General features: G+C 39.0%; 1 protein-coding gene across 2 annotated transcripts in view; it reads right to left on the reverse strand.

Annotated features, from left to right (window-relative positions):
• Positions 1 to 17,922, reverse strand: part of COL6A5 (collagen type VI alpha 5 chain) — a 149,733-nt gene that overhangs the window by 114,387 nt on the left and 17,424 nt on the right. For both annotated transcript variants that reach the window (XM_032143610.2, XM_032143609.2), the window contains exons 2-3: positions 4,338 to 4,432; positions 1,179 to 1,778 (exon numbers count right to left, since the gene is read on the reverse strand). In XM_032143610.2, coding sequence (XP_031999501.1) covers positions 1,179 to 1,778; positions 4,338 to 4,404 — 667 coding nt within the window. In that variant the 5' untranslated portion in view covers positions 4,405 to 4,432. The remainder of the gene's footprint in view (positions 1 to 1,178; positions 1,779 to 4,337; positions 4,433 to 17,922) is intronic.

Here is a 17,922-nt window from a genome sequence, read left to right on the forward strand (position 1 = left end):
ACTCAAACAAATTTACAAGAAAAAAACAAACAACCCCATCAAAAAGTAGGCAAAGGACATGAACAGACACTTCTCAAAAGAAGACATTTATGCAGCCAAAAAACACATGAAGAAATGCTCATCATCACTGGACATCAGAGAAATGCAAATCAAAACCACAGTGAGATACCATCTCACACCAGTTAGAATGGCCATCATTAAAAAATCAGGAAACAACAGGTGCTGAGAGGATGTGGAGAAATAGGAACACTTTTACACTGTTGGTGGGACTGTAAACTAGTTCAACCATTGTGGAAGTCAGTGTGGCAATTCCTCAGGGATCTAGAACTAGAAATACCATTTGACCCAGCCATCCCATTACTGGGTATATACCCAAAGGACTATAAATCATGCTGCTATAAAGACACATGCACACGTATGTTTATTGCGGCACTATTCACAATAGCAAAGAGTTGGAACCAACCCAAATGTCCAACAACGATAGACTGGATTAAGAAAATGTGGCACATATACACCATGGAATACTATGCAGCCATAAAAAATGATGAGTTTGTGTCCTTTGTAGGGACATGGATGAAACTGGAAAACATCATTCTCAGTAAACTATCGCAAGGACAAAAAACCAAACACCGCATGTTCTCACTCATAGGTGGGAATTGAACAATGAGAACTCATGGACACAGGAAGGGGAACATCACACTCCGGGGACTGTTGTGGGGTGGGGGGAGGGGGGAGGGACAGCATTAGGAGATATACCTAATGCTAAATGACGAGTTAATGGGTACAGGAAATCAACATGGCACATGGATACATATGTAACAAACCTGCACATTGTGCACATGTACCCTAAAACCTAAATTATAATAAAAAAAAAGAAAAGGAAAAAAAAAAGAAATTAGAAAGGAAAGATTCCAAGAGGAAAAGAATGTAGGGATGAGATTGAAATGATGACAGGAGTTATTCAAGCTATAAGAAAGCAAAAGAGTGCAATAAGATAGAGCTCTTGTCAGAAAAAATGGGACAAGCAAAGGCAGAAGTGAGTAGGAATGATGTGTCGAAGTTTCCAATACTTCAGCATGGCTAATCATGAAAACCTAACATGAGTTGCAAGAGGTGAGAGTGGAAAGACGTAGACCCACCTGGGGATCAGGCATCTCTTCAACCAAGGGTTTCCTTACCTTGCACATCAGCATCGATGGCTCCCTCCTTATACTTAGTTACATCCTTGATGATCTGTGTTATGTTTTGGGAAAATGTGCTGAGGTCTCTGATTGTCCGAAGGTTGAAATGGAAATGGGATGTGGCCATGGCCTTCAGATTTTCCTCAGAAGCTTCCTGCACCCCCACGGAGATAATTTTCACCCCATCTTTCTTCAGGGCTTTCGAAGCCTCTTCTACTTCATCCTCAGACTCAGCCGAAGCCAGGACCACCAAAACTGGGGGAAACTGTTTCTTGTCTCTCCCATTTGTGTGTGCAGAGAAATAGGTCCTGTGAGCCTCCCGAAGAGCCTTTCCTATCTGCAGGGACCCGCCAATGAACTGAAAGTTCTTCTTGAGGTGGTTCAGCATGGGGCTCCTGCCTTTGAAGGTGCTCAGATGGAATTCACTGTGAAACTCATCACTGTACTGGGCCAGGGCCACACGGTATTTGTTGGCCTCTATGGGGAGACTGTTGATCATTTTGTTGATGAACGTTTTCACGAATGGGAACGACTTAGGTCCCAGGTGATCGGAGCTGTCCACCAGAAACACGACATCTGCATACACAGGGCCTGGCCCTATCAAAATAAAATAACAACAAGCAAAAACAAAGTTATCATTCAGCCTTTATATTTTAGACCACAATGCTTATTTAAGACTATGCGCTAGTGTTAAGTGTATATCAGAATCCCAAGAAAAGTGTCTTCTGGAGGTCAAACAGAAGAAACTATAATTGCCTTTGCTAAAATGTCAAACAAAAGGGCTTTAGTAAAGTTAGCCAACAGATATACAAGAGACAATAAACTTCTTTTCTTTTTTAGTTCCAGAACCCCAAACTCCGATAGTGTACCAACTCAGAAAGTCCCTGACTGGACTGGTTTGGCTATCTCCCTACCCAAATCTCATCTTGAATTATAGCTCCCATAATCCCCATGTGTCATGAGAGGGACCCAATAGGAGGTAATTGAATCATGGGGGTGCTTACCCCCATGCTGTTCTTGTGATACTGAGAGTCTCATGAGTTCTCATGAGATCTGATGGTTTTATAAGGGGCTTTTCCCCTTTTGCTTGGCACTTCTCTCTCCTGCTACCATGTGAAGAAGGACATGTTTGCTTCCACTTCCGCCATGATTGTAATTTTCCTGGGGCCTCCCCAGCCATGAGCAACTGAGTCAATTAAACCTTTTTCCTTTGTAAATTACCTAGTCTCCAGTATTTCTTCATAGCAGTGTAAGAATGGGCCAAAGTTGTCTGAGGACTAACAGCAATTTTTGAAAACATTATAGAGTAAGCAATTGTCTCAGGTGGGAGAACAGAGTCTAAGACAGGGACTTCAGATGAAAGTGCTTGATTGAGGGCACGCGATGTAAGAGAAACAGGACAGGACAGGGAACAAGCAGAGAAGGGCATGTCATCAGGTAAGGTCTAGCTTTGACCTGCTCTGCAAGGGGCTCTGGAGCCTAAATTACAGCAGAGATGTCCCTCTTTGAGGCAAGACAGCCAGTTTTTTGTGCTACCCTATTAGTCAGTCATTGGCTGCAGACCATCCCAAGAAATTGGAGAGAAGGAGCAGAGGGTTGTAGGCAGAACCTCTTGGTTAAGTGGGAAAGCTGAGAACAGTTCCCCTGAGAAAATGGGGCACAGCCATGAGCTGTTGCCAGCAATATTCACAGTAGCTGGGAGGTGGGTGAACCAGCCAGAGAAGAAGAGTCTGGCAAGGGAGGTGCCAATAGTATCTACCTTAGCAGTCATTGTCAGCCATGCTGCTTTTGAAATTAGTAATGTGCTAGTAAATGTCTAACAACTGGCTCTTTCAAGGTAACTCAGAAATTCATCAGGAAATCTTAGAGTAACACAGTAAGAATGCACAGTTAAAAATACTTCTTTGAATGATGTTTTTAGTAATTACAAGAGAGTAGAAAAACTTACTTTTCATGCATGCTTTCTCTCTTTTCCTATACAGATAGGTGCACACGCACACACACACAAACACACACTCACATAGTCCTGTGCTTCACGATGACATAATGACATTTCAGTCAACAACAGACTGCATATATGATAGTGGCCTCATAAGGTTAAAATTAAGCTGGCTGGGCATGGTGGCTCACACTGTAATCCCAGCACTTTGGCAGGCCAAGGTGGTAGGATCACTTGAGCCCAGGAGATTGAGACCAGCCTGGGCAAGATGATGAAACCCTGTCTCTATAAAAAATATAAAAATTAGCCAGGTGTGGGGGCATGCACCTGTAGTCCCAGCTATTTGGGAGGCTGAGGCAGAAGGATTGCTTGAGCTGAGGGAACAGAGGTTGCAGTGAGCCGAGACTGCACCACTCCACTCTGGCTTGAGTGACAGAGTGAGACTCTGTCTCAAAAAGACACGATTATAATAGAGCTGAAAAATTCTTATCACCTAATGACATCATAGCTGTCATAATGTGGTAGTGCAAGGTATTGCCTTTTCTGTGTTTAGATGTGTTTAGATATACAAATCCTTACCATTGTATTATACTTGCCTACAATATTCAGCACAGTAACATGCAGTACAGGTTTGTAGCCTAGGAGCAATAGGCTGTACCATGTACCCTAGGTGTGTAGTAGGCTACACCATCTAGGTATGAGTATACTCCACGATGTTTGCACAATGACAAAATCGCCTAATGATGCATTTCTCAGAAAGTACACCCATTGTTAAGTGACGTATGACTATGTGTGTGTGTTTGTGTGTAAATATATATTTCATGCTTGTAAAAGGAAAGGAAGGCAATGGTTTAGTCATGAAAATACTTAGAATTTGTTTTCTGTGTGGGGTTCCTTTTCTTTCATTTATGAGATCAAGATTCAAATGGATCTATAAACAAACAGACTGACTCAATCCATGGAGACATGTAATATTGAGATTGAAGCAAATCAATGGATAATTGAAGTTTTTCTAGCCAGGTGCAACATAACTCATGACTTTTGCTCATGGCTTTGTGCTGTCTTTCACAAGTTAAGTTCGTTTGATATTGTATAACAATTACTAAATGCTGCATACTTTGATTTTTAATAAATAAATTATTTCTCTCTGTTTATTAAAGTTTACTGAGATGTAAAAATATTTCCTAAATAATAATAAACATAAAATATACTGATACCTGGGCTCTGGTCTGCCAATGTTTCAGTCCAAATGATTAGGACAAATATAATTAGCAGGATCTTCATTTTGTTAGTGAAGATTTTTACTTTTGTTCTGCAAAAAAAAATTATTTACAATATGAAAAATTTTATTTTATACCATTAAGTAACTGTCAAGATAGTTGTATTAGGGCATGGTACACTGTAAACAAGTATTTGTCAAGCAGTGCCAAGTGTGTTTATAAAATTCATCAAGCATTTGGAGTATTTGTTGAAAATATTAATGCTAATGTTTGCTGAGCCCTGGCCAAGGTTCAAACACCTTTCTCAGTGCTTGACAAGTGTCATCTAATTTAATCCTCACAACAATCTTATAGGGAAGTACAATTACTACACTTATGTGACAGATAAGGAAACAAGCACCAAATGGCTTGGTAACAGGTAGATCGATTCACAGTACTAACCCAGACAAAGCAATTGCATCACCTAACCTCTTAACCACTAAGTCATAAGCTTTATACAAAATTAGTATCCTCACAGAATTTATGTAGTCACTATTCTCTACCCTTTATTGTTATGCCACTATCGTATATGTTTATAATTTGGCTTAAAAAGCCAACAGTTACACATGTCTCTTCCTTCATTGAGCCTTTGTGAAAACTGCTTCCTCACTTACAGCTATGCTCAATTTCACAAACTACCTTAGGTTTGGTTTTTCCATAGTTCACAATCAATCAGAACACTTCATGGGCAATTAAAATCTCAGGAATTTAACCAAATCAGAGTTTGTTCTTTATAAGAATAGAAATAGATTAAAATGGCCAATACTCAAAAAATAGATCTCCCTTAAAACAGATACCAAAGGTATAAGGGCTGATTTTTAGAGTTCTTTTGAAATTGTTACTCATTCAGGAAGATTGATAGAATCACTGGAATCTAGATGTGGAGAAGACCCTATAAATCATTTAGATTAAGCCCCCAGTTCAGAGGAAACAACATTTTTATCACCCCAAAAAGAAACCCCAAACCCATAGCAGTCATTCCCCATTCCCCCGCTCCCCTTCTATAGGTCCTGGCACTGATCTGCTTTCTTTCTGTATGGATTTGCCTATTCTGGACATTTTGTATAAACAGAATCATATAATACATGGTCTTTATGTTTGGCTTCTTTCATTTAGTAGGTTTTCAAGATTTATCCATGTTATGGTATGTAGCAGTACTTAATTCTTTTTTTATGGCTGAGTAATATTCCATTGTATGGATATATATATATATACATATATATATGAAAAACATTTAAAACATTAATTGTTAGTTGATGAGCATTTGGGTTGTTTCTACTTTGGGCTATTATAAATAATACTGCTATGAACACTTATGTACATGCTGGTGTGAATATATGTTTTCATTTATCTGGAGTAGGTACCTAGGAGTGAAATATTTGGTCCTATCATAACTCTATATTTAACATTTTGAGAAACTGGTACCAAAACAGAGACATAGATCAATGGAACAGAACAGAGCCCTGAGAAATAATGCCCCATATCTACAACTATCTGATCTTTGACAAACCTGACAAAAACAAGAAATGGGATAAGGATTCCCTATTTAATAAATGGTGCTGGGAAAACTGGCTAGCCATATGTAGAAAGCTGAAACTGGATCCCTTCCTTACACCTTATACAAAAATTAATTCAAGATGGATTAAAGACTTAAATGTTAGACCTAAAACCATAAAAACCCTAGAAGAAAACCTAGGCAATACCATTCAGGACACAGGCATGGGCAAGGACTTCATGTCTAAAACACCAAAAGCAATGGCAACAAAAGCCAAAATTTGCAAATGGGATCTAATTAAACTAAAGAGCTTCTGCACAGCAAAAGAAACTACCATCAGAGTGAACAGGCAACCTACAGAATGGGAGAAAATTTTCGCAACCTACTCATCTGACAAAGGGCTAATATCCCAAATCTACAATGAACTCAAACAAATTTACAAGAAAAAAACAAATAACCCCATCAAAAAGTGGGCAAAGGACACGAACAGACACTTCTCAAAAGAAGACATTTATGCAGCCAAAAAACACATGAAAAAATGCTCATCGTCACTGGACATCAGAGAAATGCAAATCAAAACCACAATGAGATACCATCTCACACCAGTTAGAATGGCCATCATTAAAAAGTCAGGAAACAACAGGTGCTGGAGAGGATGTGGAGAAATAGGAACACTTTTACACAGTTGGTGGGACTGTAAACTAGTTCAATCATTGTGGAAGTCAGTGTGGCAATTCCTCAGGGATCTAGAACTAGAAATACCATTTGACCCAGCCATCCCGTTACTGGGTATATACCCAAAGGATTATAAATCATGCTGCTATAAAGACACATGCACACATATGTTTATTGCAGAACTATTCACAATAGCAAAGACTTGGAACCACCCAAATGTCCAACAATGATAGACTGGATTAAGAAAATGTGGCACATATACACCATGGAATACTATGCAGCCATAAAAAAGGATGAGTTCATGTCCTTTGTAGGGACATGGATGAAACTGGAAACCATCATTCTCAGTAAACTATCGCAAGGACAAAAACACCGCATGTTCTCACTCATAGGTGGGAACTGAACAATGAGAACACATGGACACAGGAAGGGGAACATCACACTCTGGGGACTGTTGTGGGGTGGGGGGAGGTGGGAGGGACAGCATTAGGAGATATACCTAATGCTAAATGACGAGTTAATGGGTGCAGCACACCAACATGGCACATGTATACATATGTAACAAACCTGCACATTGTGCACATGTACCCTAAAACTTAAAGTATAATAATAAAAAAAAATTGTTTTCAAAAGTGGCCACACGATTTTACATTCTCAGCAGCAGTGTATAAAGGTTCCAACTTCTCCACATTGCCATCAACACTTATTTTCCGTTTTGCTATTATAGCCATTCTAGTAGGTATAAATGGTTTTCATTTGCATTGCCCTAATGATGAATGATGTTATCTTTTCAGGTACTTAATGGCCATTTGTATCTCTTATTTGGTGAAACATCCATTTAAATGCTTTACCCATTTTTAACTGGGTTATTTGTCTTTTATTGTTGTAATATAAAAATTCTTTATATATTCTAGATGCTAGAATACTAGATGCTTAGCAGATATATGACTTGCTAATAAACTCCTGCCATTCTGTGGGTTGTATTTTCACTTTTTAAATGTGTCCTTTGATGCACAAGTGATTTTAAATTTGAGGAAGTCCAATTTATCTGGGGTTTTTTGTTTTATTTTGTTCCTAGTGCTTTTAGTGTCACATCTAAAACACCATTGCCTACAGCCATGAAGTTACTTGCATGTTTTCTTCTAAGCATTTTATAGTTTAGCCTTGCATTTAGTTCTTTAACCCATTTTAAGTTGTTTTTGTGTGTGGTGTGAGGTAGGGATACAATTTCACTCTTTCGTATGTGGATATACAATTACAGTTGTCCTAGTACCATTTGTTGAAAAGACTTTTCTTTCACCACTGAATTGTCTTCACACCCTCATCAAAAACAAATTTACTATGAGTGGATGAGTTTATTTTTAGACTCTCAATTGTATTCTATTCATCTATATTTCTGTCCTTATGCCGGTATCACACAGTCTTGATTATGCTACCTTTTAGAAAGTTCTGAAGTTGGAAAGTGTGAGTCCTTCAACTTTGTTCTTTTTCAAGGTTGTTTTGGCTGTTCTGAGCCCTGTGCATTTCTATATGTGTTTTAGAATCATCTTGTCAATTTCTGAAAAAAAAAAAGGCATCTGGATTTTGATAGGGATTTCATTGAACAGGTAGATAAATTTATGGAGTTTTAGCATCTTAATATTGTTTTACAATCCATTACTATGGGCTTTCTATGGAGAAGAGAATTTTTAGATCTCCTTATTTCATATTTTCACCGATGCTCTTTAAATATAGGAGATCATAAGAATTCAAAGATAAAGAGGAGGCCTTTCTGTACAGCCACATGAATTCAGAAGCCAATAAATGTTCAGAGCTGTGTATACACCCTTCTTTAGGTGTATACCCACTTTGCATATCTTGGCTCCAAAATAGTGGCAATAGCTTAATTTTGTAGAGGTGGAACTGCTGAGTCAAAAGTATATTTACTTTAAGTTTCTTTGGATACTGCCAAATTGCTATCCCTTGGTTACCAAATAATATTCCCTTACCTGCCCCAACATAGTATGTCTCACTATTTTCACTTCACATTCCTATTCGTCTTTTCCATTATTTACACTGTTTTTGTATAAGTTATTCTGATTAGTCTTTTTTATTGTTCATACTCCTGAAATGAATAATTTTTGTCACATGTACGCTTATTTTAATTCCCTTGGCAAGTAATATATGCCTGGGAACAGGGTGAAATTTGTATTTCTCCAGATAAGATGGATATAGAAGAGGGCAGCCTCTCAGAAAAGAAAATGACCAGTATTATAATCTAGGCTCTACCACTCCCAATCCCCTCTTCCAGCCCTGTAGTTATTTGGGGGAAGCCACTCTTTCGATGACTCTTGGTCCTTTGATGGCTCAACCTGTCTCTTTTGTAACATCTTGAAGTTTGGATTTGGTATAGGAAGTCAGCAGGCAGTGCTAAATTTCCAACCTTTCCAAAATTCAAAGTTTCCCATACCAAAGGAAAAGTGAAAAAAATATTTAGAATATACAGACCCTCAGATATAATAGTAGGGGTCCCTTTGGAGAGAGTTGAATCACATCTCTAAGGCTCCTCCTAACTCTAAAATTCTCTGATCCTGTGATTCTATGATGGAAGGACCTGAGGTAGAGAGTAGAATGAATGAGTGATACTTTAAGGAATTAATTGGCCATTTTGGAGGAGATATACCCCAAACTAGACTTGAGGCCCAAAGAAACTCCAAGTTTAAATAGCTACCAAGTGAACCAATGCACCCTTTCTCACACTTTTAAATGCTCAAACTCTCAGAAGCTGATTGGAAATTCAAAGTTAGTATCACATCTGAGGGAAGGGCACCCCAAGCCCACTTCAGGGTAGACCAACAGCCAAACTGCACATCTGGAGAGAAGGCACACATGCTGAGGTCTGGGCATCAATCAGCTGGCCTTGCTATTTCCTGTGGGGATGTTCAGCACATGTAGATCAGCCACATAGAGATGGGGGCTAAAGCTCCCTAGCCACTGCCAGGAGACAAAATAAGAGGGTAATAATAGGCTAATGAATAATCATGTCCCTTCTTTTGATTGCATTCCTTTGGTCAAAAATATCTGTGAAGACAAATCTCACTCATTCCGAATGAGAAACTGTATTTTTTATGGGGCAATCTATTTTATAACCTATGGCATGAGGTGTTAAAGTGACTTGGTGAAGCAGGGAGAAAAAGTTTAATTTAGCAAAATATAAAGGCACATGATAAAGCTTGCAACCCTGTAAGAGGTTCAGACACTAAAGGGAAAAAGAAATTATTTAACAAGTTATAACCGCATAGCAAAGGCCTTGGTATAATTCTTGAATCCATGAGATTGGAAGTAAGTATGTAAACAGTTTATTGGAGGTTTAGACTGCTAAATCCTAAATCAAACATGCCACAAATATTGCAAAAGTAATTGCAGTTTTGCCATTAAAAGTAATGGCAAACTATAGCATTCTGAAAGAGAAAGTTTAATTTCTCTTTCTCTCCTTTTGCAGGCAAAGGAGCAAAAAGTCCTGAAATATGGTAGAAATAAAGGTCAGGTCATCTTCTCTCTGTCCTCTACACTATTTCCCTTCTCCCTAATGCCTGCCTTCTAGCTTCCCTGGTTAAGCATCCCTCACTCAGGATTTATGCAACAAAAGCTGGCCAGAATATGGAGCTCCAGTAGAGGGAGAAGGGCACAGCTTTAGGAACCATAGTCTCCAGTTGATAAGGGCCATAGGCTGCAAATGCACCATCCATGCACTCCCACCTGAGGATCTGAGGTCACAGAACCAGTCCATGGCTGAGCTAAAGCTTAAATTCTCAGCTTAGCCTCCCTGGTGCCTTATCCCATTTCTGGAGCATCTGGAAGGCACATTGAGTTTTCCTGTCAAAACAAACTGTGAGGCTAGATAATTATTTACCCTTATTTTCCTGTGCTGGCTGTCCATCCTGTGGGTGCCATATGACTTTACCTCCTTTGGTTTTCATTACTTTTGTTTCCTCCATGGCACCACTCCTCCACACTCTCAAATCTGTCCACACCCAGACACTCATTCTAGCCACCTGGACTGCCAAGTCCCTCCTCTTCTTTGGTACCTATCATATTCTGCCTTGTACTGAAGTTACTGAAAGACTTTCTTAATCCCCCACTTCTCCTTCTTACCCAGTAACACACACACACATACACACACACACTCTCACACACTCACACGTACACACAGACCACTAACACCTATAAACTCCTTGAAGGCAGGACTGGACTCTTCATTCCTTGTCATTGAACGTCCCACTTGCTTAGGTCAGTGCCTGCTTTAGAACAGGTTCTCAAGAAGTATTTGCTGAATTGAGTTAATTACTGAGGAAGTGATTAAAAGCCCCATTTATCCAACTATTGTGCCTATTAAACGTCACACAGCAGGAATTCCAGAAATTTCTAGAAGCAAAAGGCCATGTTTGGAATATCCTGTGATTGATAAAGTAAGGATCTATGCATGGGAAGCAAACTCCACTGATTTGAGCAACTCTGGGGCATAGCTGAACACCATATTGGAGCATTCCAGACAAGTCCCAGGGAGCCTGCTGTAGCAGGAGAGGCTGTGCAAACCATCCTGGTTCCATCTTTTCAAAAGGCAGAGGCCTTACAAATCTTCCAGGGTCAGCCCTGGGAAGAAGTAGGTGTGGCGAGGAGGTTTGGCAGCAGTACTAGGACCAGTATGTTCTTTAATACAGGCTGGGTAAAGAATCTGAGAAGTGAAGATGCAGAGTTCTTGCCTGGCTAGAAAAAACTTCATTCCAATGCCACACACATTTCTGAACAATCGAGACGCATGAAGCTTACTGCAGACAATATGAGAAAATGAAGATAAAGACCTAGTCCTTACCTAAAATAAGAATAGAATCTTTGCCAGACCAAATCCAACTCATGATTTAGAACCTGATTTAGCAAAGTTTTCCCACCTCTGTAGTCTCACTGGACCTTATAATTTATATTTATATATATATGCATGCTTGGGTCTGAGAGATTATTTATCCATTCAGCAAATATTCCTCAAGTGCCAACAATGTTCTTAGCACTGTTGTAGGCAGTTTGGATTTAGCAGTGGACAAAACAGACAAAAAGGTTGCCTGGAGACTTGTAATCTGGTTGCCTACATGTCCACCTCCCACTCTGAACTGCAAACTTCTTTAGAGTAGGGACCAAGTATGTTTGATACATCTTTATATCTCCAGTGCTTGGCAGAGTGAGTATTCAGCAAGAACGGAGAAGAGGAAATGAAGGCAGGTCAGAAGGCAAGTGCTCGTGCAAATGCTGATAAAATATGGGAGGATGAGGTATTATTTCAAATGAGGGAATCGACAAAAATATCATGCACAAAGGGGAAGAAGAGAGATCAAGGATCCCAGGTAGCGAAGTGTCTACAACTGGATTGCACAGCACATCCACAGAAGGAAACTGTTTCTCAAGTTCTTCTATTGGGAAATGTCTGATATCACATTCTAATAACACCTTTATCAGAGGAAATTGGATTAGGACAGAAGGCAGGAATGCTTATGCCACCAGCTCCTAAAACCAAAACAAATAAGACCTATCAGAAACACGGGCTACAGTTTAATTAACACATCTAACAACCGTCACTTTCCCAGTCTTCCAACACTGCCGTTTATAGATAATTTATGGAACTGCCATAGGCTTTGGACACAGAGTAAAACACATAAAATACTTCCTCCAAGAGCACACAATCTATTTGGGGAGCCAGGACAGTGGCATGAAAAGATGAAATATGGAAAGCCACAAACATTAGCCCCCTAATAACTATGCAGGTTATTTTGTAAGGTCAGTAAAGGTCATAAACCTACTGGTTTTGACTAAAATGTCACTGCAGGCTCCATCATACAATAACTGTCTATGGCATTTACTTCAATGCCTACCCCATAGTAGGCGCATAGTGAATATTTGTTAAAAGAATAAATGAACATGATGTTTCAGAATACATTGTAAAGAACAGTTAGAATGCAGTTTAAAGAATAAAATACAGCACTTCAGAGTATAATTTATAAAAAGGCATCAAAAGGAAATATACAAAAGCCCTTGATATACTCTAAAGACTTCTACAACTTTGAACAGGCATTGTGGAAAGAATATCAAGGAATCAGAACTCATAATTCAAACCATGAGCTCCTCTCTGAGACTTGCTTCTGTAATCTATACAACAAGAGGGTTGGACTTGAGCTACAGAATGATCTCATTTTGTAAATTACAGTACAGGCCGTCTGGGAACACGGGCTCAACCAAAGGCATAAAATGAGTGAGCAGGTCCAGCCCTACAAGGTGTGGGCCTCTCAGAAGGGCAAGATGTAACCCTTCTTGCAAGAGCATTGGCAAAAACCACACTGATATATACAGAAGCCCCCTCTTTCGGAGCCCAGGCATCAGAATTTCGTTTCAAGTATTATTAATTACTGTTCAAGTATCTAACCCATAAGCTTCTTATACACCAGATTTTAAAAAATAAACATCCCTAGGTAGAAGAATGTCTTGCTTCTGTTACTAATCCTTCTATTTGCCACAACTTCTTAAGGCCTATTATATCCACATGGAAATAAATGACATTGGATCACAGCTGCCATCCAAATCATGAAGGCCCCAAATCAGCAGCATTACTATCCATAGTTTCAGTAGCCTGCTTTCCTGCTCTAGGATCCTTATGGGGTCTGGTTGTGTGCATTATTAGGGTTGTGGCTGAGAAAACAAAATGTGGCTTGGCTCGCTCTTCTCATTATTACTTTCTTAAAAAAGAACAGGCTGTGGGCTGGTGATTCTCAATTTTGGCTGCACATTAGAGAGCTATTAAAAATATTGATGCCAGGTCCCACTCCCAGAGTTTCTGACTCAATTGGTCAGGGGCATGGTCTGAACACTGGGATATTTTTAAACACTCCTGGTGATTCCAATGTGCAGCCAAGGTTGACGACCACTAAGTTAGGCCATCCTGAATGGTCTAAGCAAGCTCTCTATAGAAAACACAGAGGTACAGTCCCAGAGAGAAAATCTGGGTCTCAATGTCTTTATCTGTAAGTTGTGGTCAATAATAGCTATAACATTGTGTTGTTGAGAAGTTTACATGAGACCATATACATAAAACATCTTAGGCAAGGCGCGGTGGCTCACGCCTGTAATCCCAGCACTTTGGGAGGCCGAGGTGGGCGGATCACGAAGTTAGGAGATCGAGACCACGGTGAAACCCCGTCTCTACTAAAAATACAAAAAATTAGCCGGGCGTGATGGCAGGCGCCTGTAGTCCCAGCTACTCAGAGAGGCTGAGGCAGGAGAATGGCGTGAACCCGGGAGGCGGAGCTTGCAGTGAGCCGAGACTGCACCACTGCACTCCAGCCTGGGCGACAGAGCAAGACTCCGTCTCAAAAACAAAACAAAACAAAACAAAACATCTTAAAGGAGACATCTGTTGATTTTGTCTGCCCAAAGTTCATTACTCTTTCTGAGGATTCTCTTTCCCCACTTTCAAACCATGTAGTTGCTGAAATTGACCTCACTCCTACTCCAGGAATGTATACCTGGCTTAGGCCAGCATTGCTACAGTCACTGTGATCGATCCAACAATGAGCACCTAACCTACACCATCAAAGTCGGAGAGCATCAGCCAATATACAGGTTTTGCCACCATGAAGAAGAATCCCAAGATCAAGAGAGATGTATCTTTGATGACATCAACTGAGCACCTTGATCAGCCTGATCAATCCCTCGATTTTCAGGTGTCTCAGTCAGTAAATTCTATTTTGTGTTTGAGCTAGTTTGAGTTGGGTTTTACTAATACATAAGCAAAAAGAATCCTGACCAGAATTCAACTGACAACCTTTGAAAATGCCTGGATACCAGATCTGCTGGGATATCCACTATTAGGGCCTCTATTAATGGTTCTTTCCTGCTGCAACTTTGCAGAACAAGACTCACTGGAGTGATCTCGAATTCCTAGTCCCTTTGCACCTGACCAGGCACCATAGTATCCACATCGTTTTTCCCTCTGCTTCAAGGCTGAAGGACTTTGCACTTTTCTTAAGTGCAAATTCAAATCCTAATTATACTTCAGAACCAGACCTGCCTGCTCTCTGACTACTGCAGCCTCTATCTAATCCTCCATGTTTCCATCTGCCCCAAACACTCAGTCTACATCACCATTTTTTAATAGCTAAGATGTATACTGTGTTTAGCTGTAGTGTTTATTTGTGTGTATATGTTTGGTAGTGCTATCTCCACTGAAACTTTTGAGAGAAGGGACCATGTTTTCTTCTACTTTGGGGTTGTCCTAATAGAATGCAAAGCAAGTAAATGCTTGCTAAACTTAAAGGATATAGTAGGTTAGGGGTAAATGCAGTCCCAGGGCAATTTTAAGAGATAACTAAGGTGCTATTAATTGTTGCACTGGGACCACAGTCATAAATTGGCACTGTCCTGGGAAGCCACATATTATATTTGTGATTTTTTTCTCAAATTTTTATCTTTGCTTTACTCCAGAAAAAATAATTTCTAATTTAAGAATGAACCAAAAATATCCTCGACTCCACATCTTATAAATAAATGCATATGACACTTTAAAAAGTTGGGAGTGTCATATGCATTTATTTATAAGATGTGGAGTCGAGGATATTTTTGGTTCATTCTTAAATTAGAAGTTATTTTTTCTGGAGTAAAGCAAAGATAAAAATTTGAGAAAAAAATCACAAATATAATATGTGGCTTCCCAGGACAGTGCCAATTTATGACTGTGGTCCCAGTGCAACAATTAATAGCACCTTAGTTATCTCTTAAAATTGCCCTGGGACTATGGTTTCTAGTTTGCTATGTGGTAGCTTGGAAGTAAGTTGTCATTCCATCCTAAAAACAAGTAAAAAACTAAGCAAACTGAAAATTAACAATTTTTCTTTGTCACAGGGAAAACCGCTGCCCCAAAATTAAAGAGACAGACAGGAGGATACAGAAAATCACAAGTACAATTTATTGGAGCAGAAACTCATGAGCTGAAACCTTTGCAGGAACCAGTGCTGGGGTAGGAAAACTTGAAGTGTAACTGACAAATGGCTGGAGGTTCAATGTGGACAAGTCTAATAATTAAAAATTCCAGAAAAGCAAGTGTTAAAGTGGTACCCACACTTTCGTTAAGTTTTACCTCAAGGAGCTCTATCAAACTCTCACAGTAAAGATAAAAGAAAAAATTCCTCATTATTCAGCAGGGTGAGGGGAATAGAAACCATTTTTAAATACACCACAGAACACTGTTCTCCTTAACAAGGCATGTTCTCAAGAGAAACTATTTCACGAGAACTCAACCTGCTGGGGTTTTATCAGAATCTAACTGGCCTAGACGAAAGGAAATACCCAACTCTAGTCCCCATTACACCATCCTGTCCCTCCCAAGAGTGACGGAAGAGAGAATGAGAGGCATTTGTAAAGTTCATAGCTCGGGAACACAGGCTCACTAAAGGACTGAAGCCTAATCAGAGAACTATAGAATACTTCTTCTCACTCCATACCTTACCACTAAATCTGCCACTACATCATTAAGGTCCTATTTACAGGATGAGGAAGGGGGAATTTGAATTATTTTGTTATTATAAGTTATTTGCACTACCTGTGAAGCAGTATAGTGATATTTGAAAGTATACTTGGATTAATTATAAATGCAAACTCTAGAGCAACCACTAAAGAATGAAGTATAACTGATATGCTAAGTAAGGAGAGAGAATTGAATCCTAAAATGCTCAACTAAAACCACAAAAAAACAGAAAAGAGTAGAAGACAAAATTGGAACAAAAAACAAAGGCAACAAATAGAATATAGTAACAAATATGGTAGATATTAATGCATCTGTGTCAATAATCACTATAATGGTTTAAATGCACAACTAAAAGAGATTGTCAGAAATTAAAACAAATTGAATATATGTTCTCTTCAAGGAACCCTGTTTAAATATAGATAAATGTAGATTAAAAGAAATCGGATAGAGAAAGATATACCATGCTAATGCTAATTAAAAGAAAGCAGGAGTAACCATATTAATTTCAGACAGAGAAAACTTCAGAGCAAGGAAAGTTATCAGAGATAAAGAGGGGCATTAGAGATATTCCATGTTCATGGATAGAAAGACTCAGTACTGTCAAGATGTCAGTTCTTCCCAAATTGATCTGTAGATTTAACACAATCCCAATCAATGTCAGCAAGTTATTTTGATATTGACAAACTGATTCTAAAGTTTATATGAAGAGGCAAAAGACTCAGAATAACCAATACGATTTTGAAGAAGAACAAAGTTGGAGGACTGACACTTCCTGACTTCAAGACCTTCTGTAAAGCTACAGTAATCAAGACAGCGTAGTACTGGTGAAAGAATAGACAAATCAATGGAACAGATAGGAGAGTCCAGAAATAGACCTGCACAAATACAGTCAACTGGTTTTTGACAAAGGAGCAAATGCTATACAATGGAGCAAAGACAGTTTTTTCAACAAACAGTGCTGAAACAACCAGACATCCACATGCAAAAAAAAAAAATTATATATATATATAAATAGAGAGAGAGAGAGAGAGAGAGAAACCTTACACCCTTCTCAAAAATTATCTTAAAATGGGTCACAGACCTAAATGCAAGATGCAAAACCATAAGCTCCTAGAATAAAACATAGGAGAAAATCTAGATGACATTGGGCTTGGCAATGACTTGTGAAATACAACACCAAAGACAAGATCCATGAAAAAAATAATTAATGAACTGCACTTCATTAACATTAAAATGTCATGCTTTATGAAGGGCACTGTCAACAAAATGTGAAAACAAGCCACAGATTGGTAGGCAGGGGAAGGTTTGCAAAAGACATATCCAATAAAGGACTATTATCCAAAATATACAAAGAACTCTGAAAACTCAACAATAAGAAAACAAACCAATTTTAAATTGGGTAAAATATCTGAACAGACTTCTCATCAAAGAAGACATACAGATGGCTAATAAGCATATGAAAAGATGGTTAACATCATATGTCATTATGGAATTGCAAATTAAAAGAGTAAGATGCTACTACACACCCATTAGTATGGTGAAAATCCAAAACACTGACAACACCAAATGCTGGCAAGAATGTGAAACAATAGGAACTCTCATTCACTGCTGACAGGGATTAATGCAAAATGGCACAGCCACTTTGGAAGACAATTCAATAGTTTCCTACAGAACTAAACGTATTCATTCCATACAATCCAACAATCATGCTTCTTGGTATTTACCCAAATGAGTTAAAAACTTACGTCCATACAAAAAACTACACGTGAACGGTCAGCCTTATTTATAATTGCCAAAACTTGGAAGCAAACAATACGCCTTTTAGTTGGTGA

The sequence above is a fragment of the Hylobates moloch genome, unplaced genomic scaffold, assembly GCF_009828535.3.
Source record: "Hylobates moloch isolate HMO894 unplaced genomic scaffold, HMol_V3 SCAFFOLD_22, whole genome shotgun sequence".
In the NCBI taxonomy this organism is placed as follows: Eukaryota; Metazoa; Chordata; class Mammalia; order Primates; family Hylobatidae; genus Hylobates; species Hylobates moloch.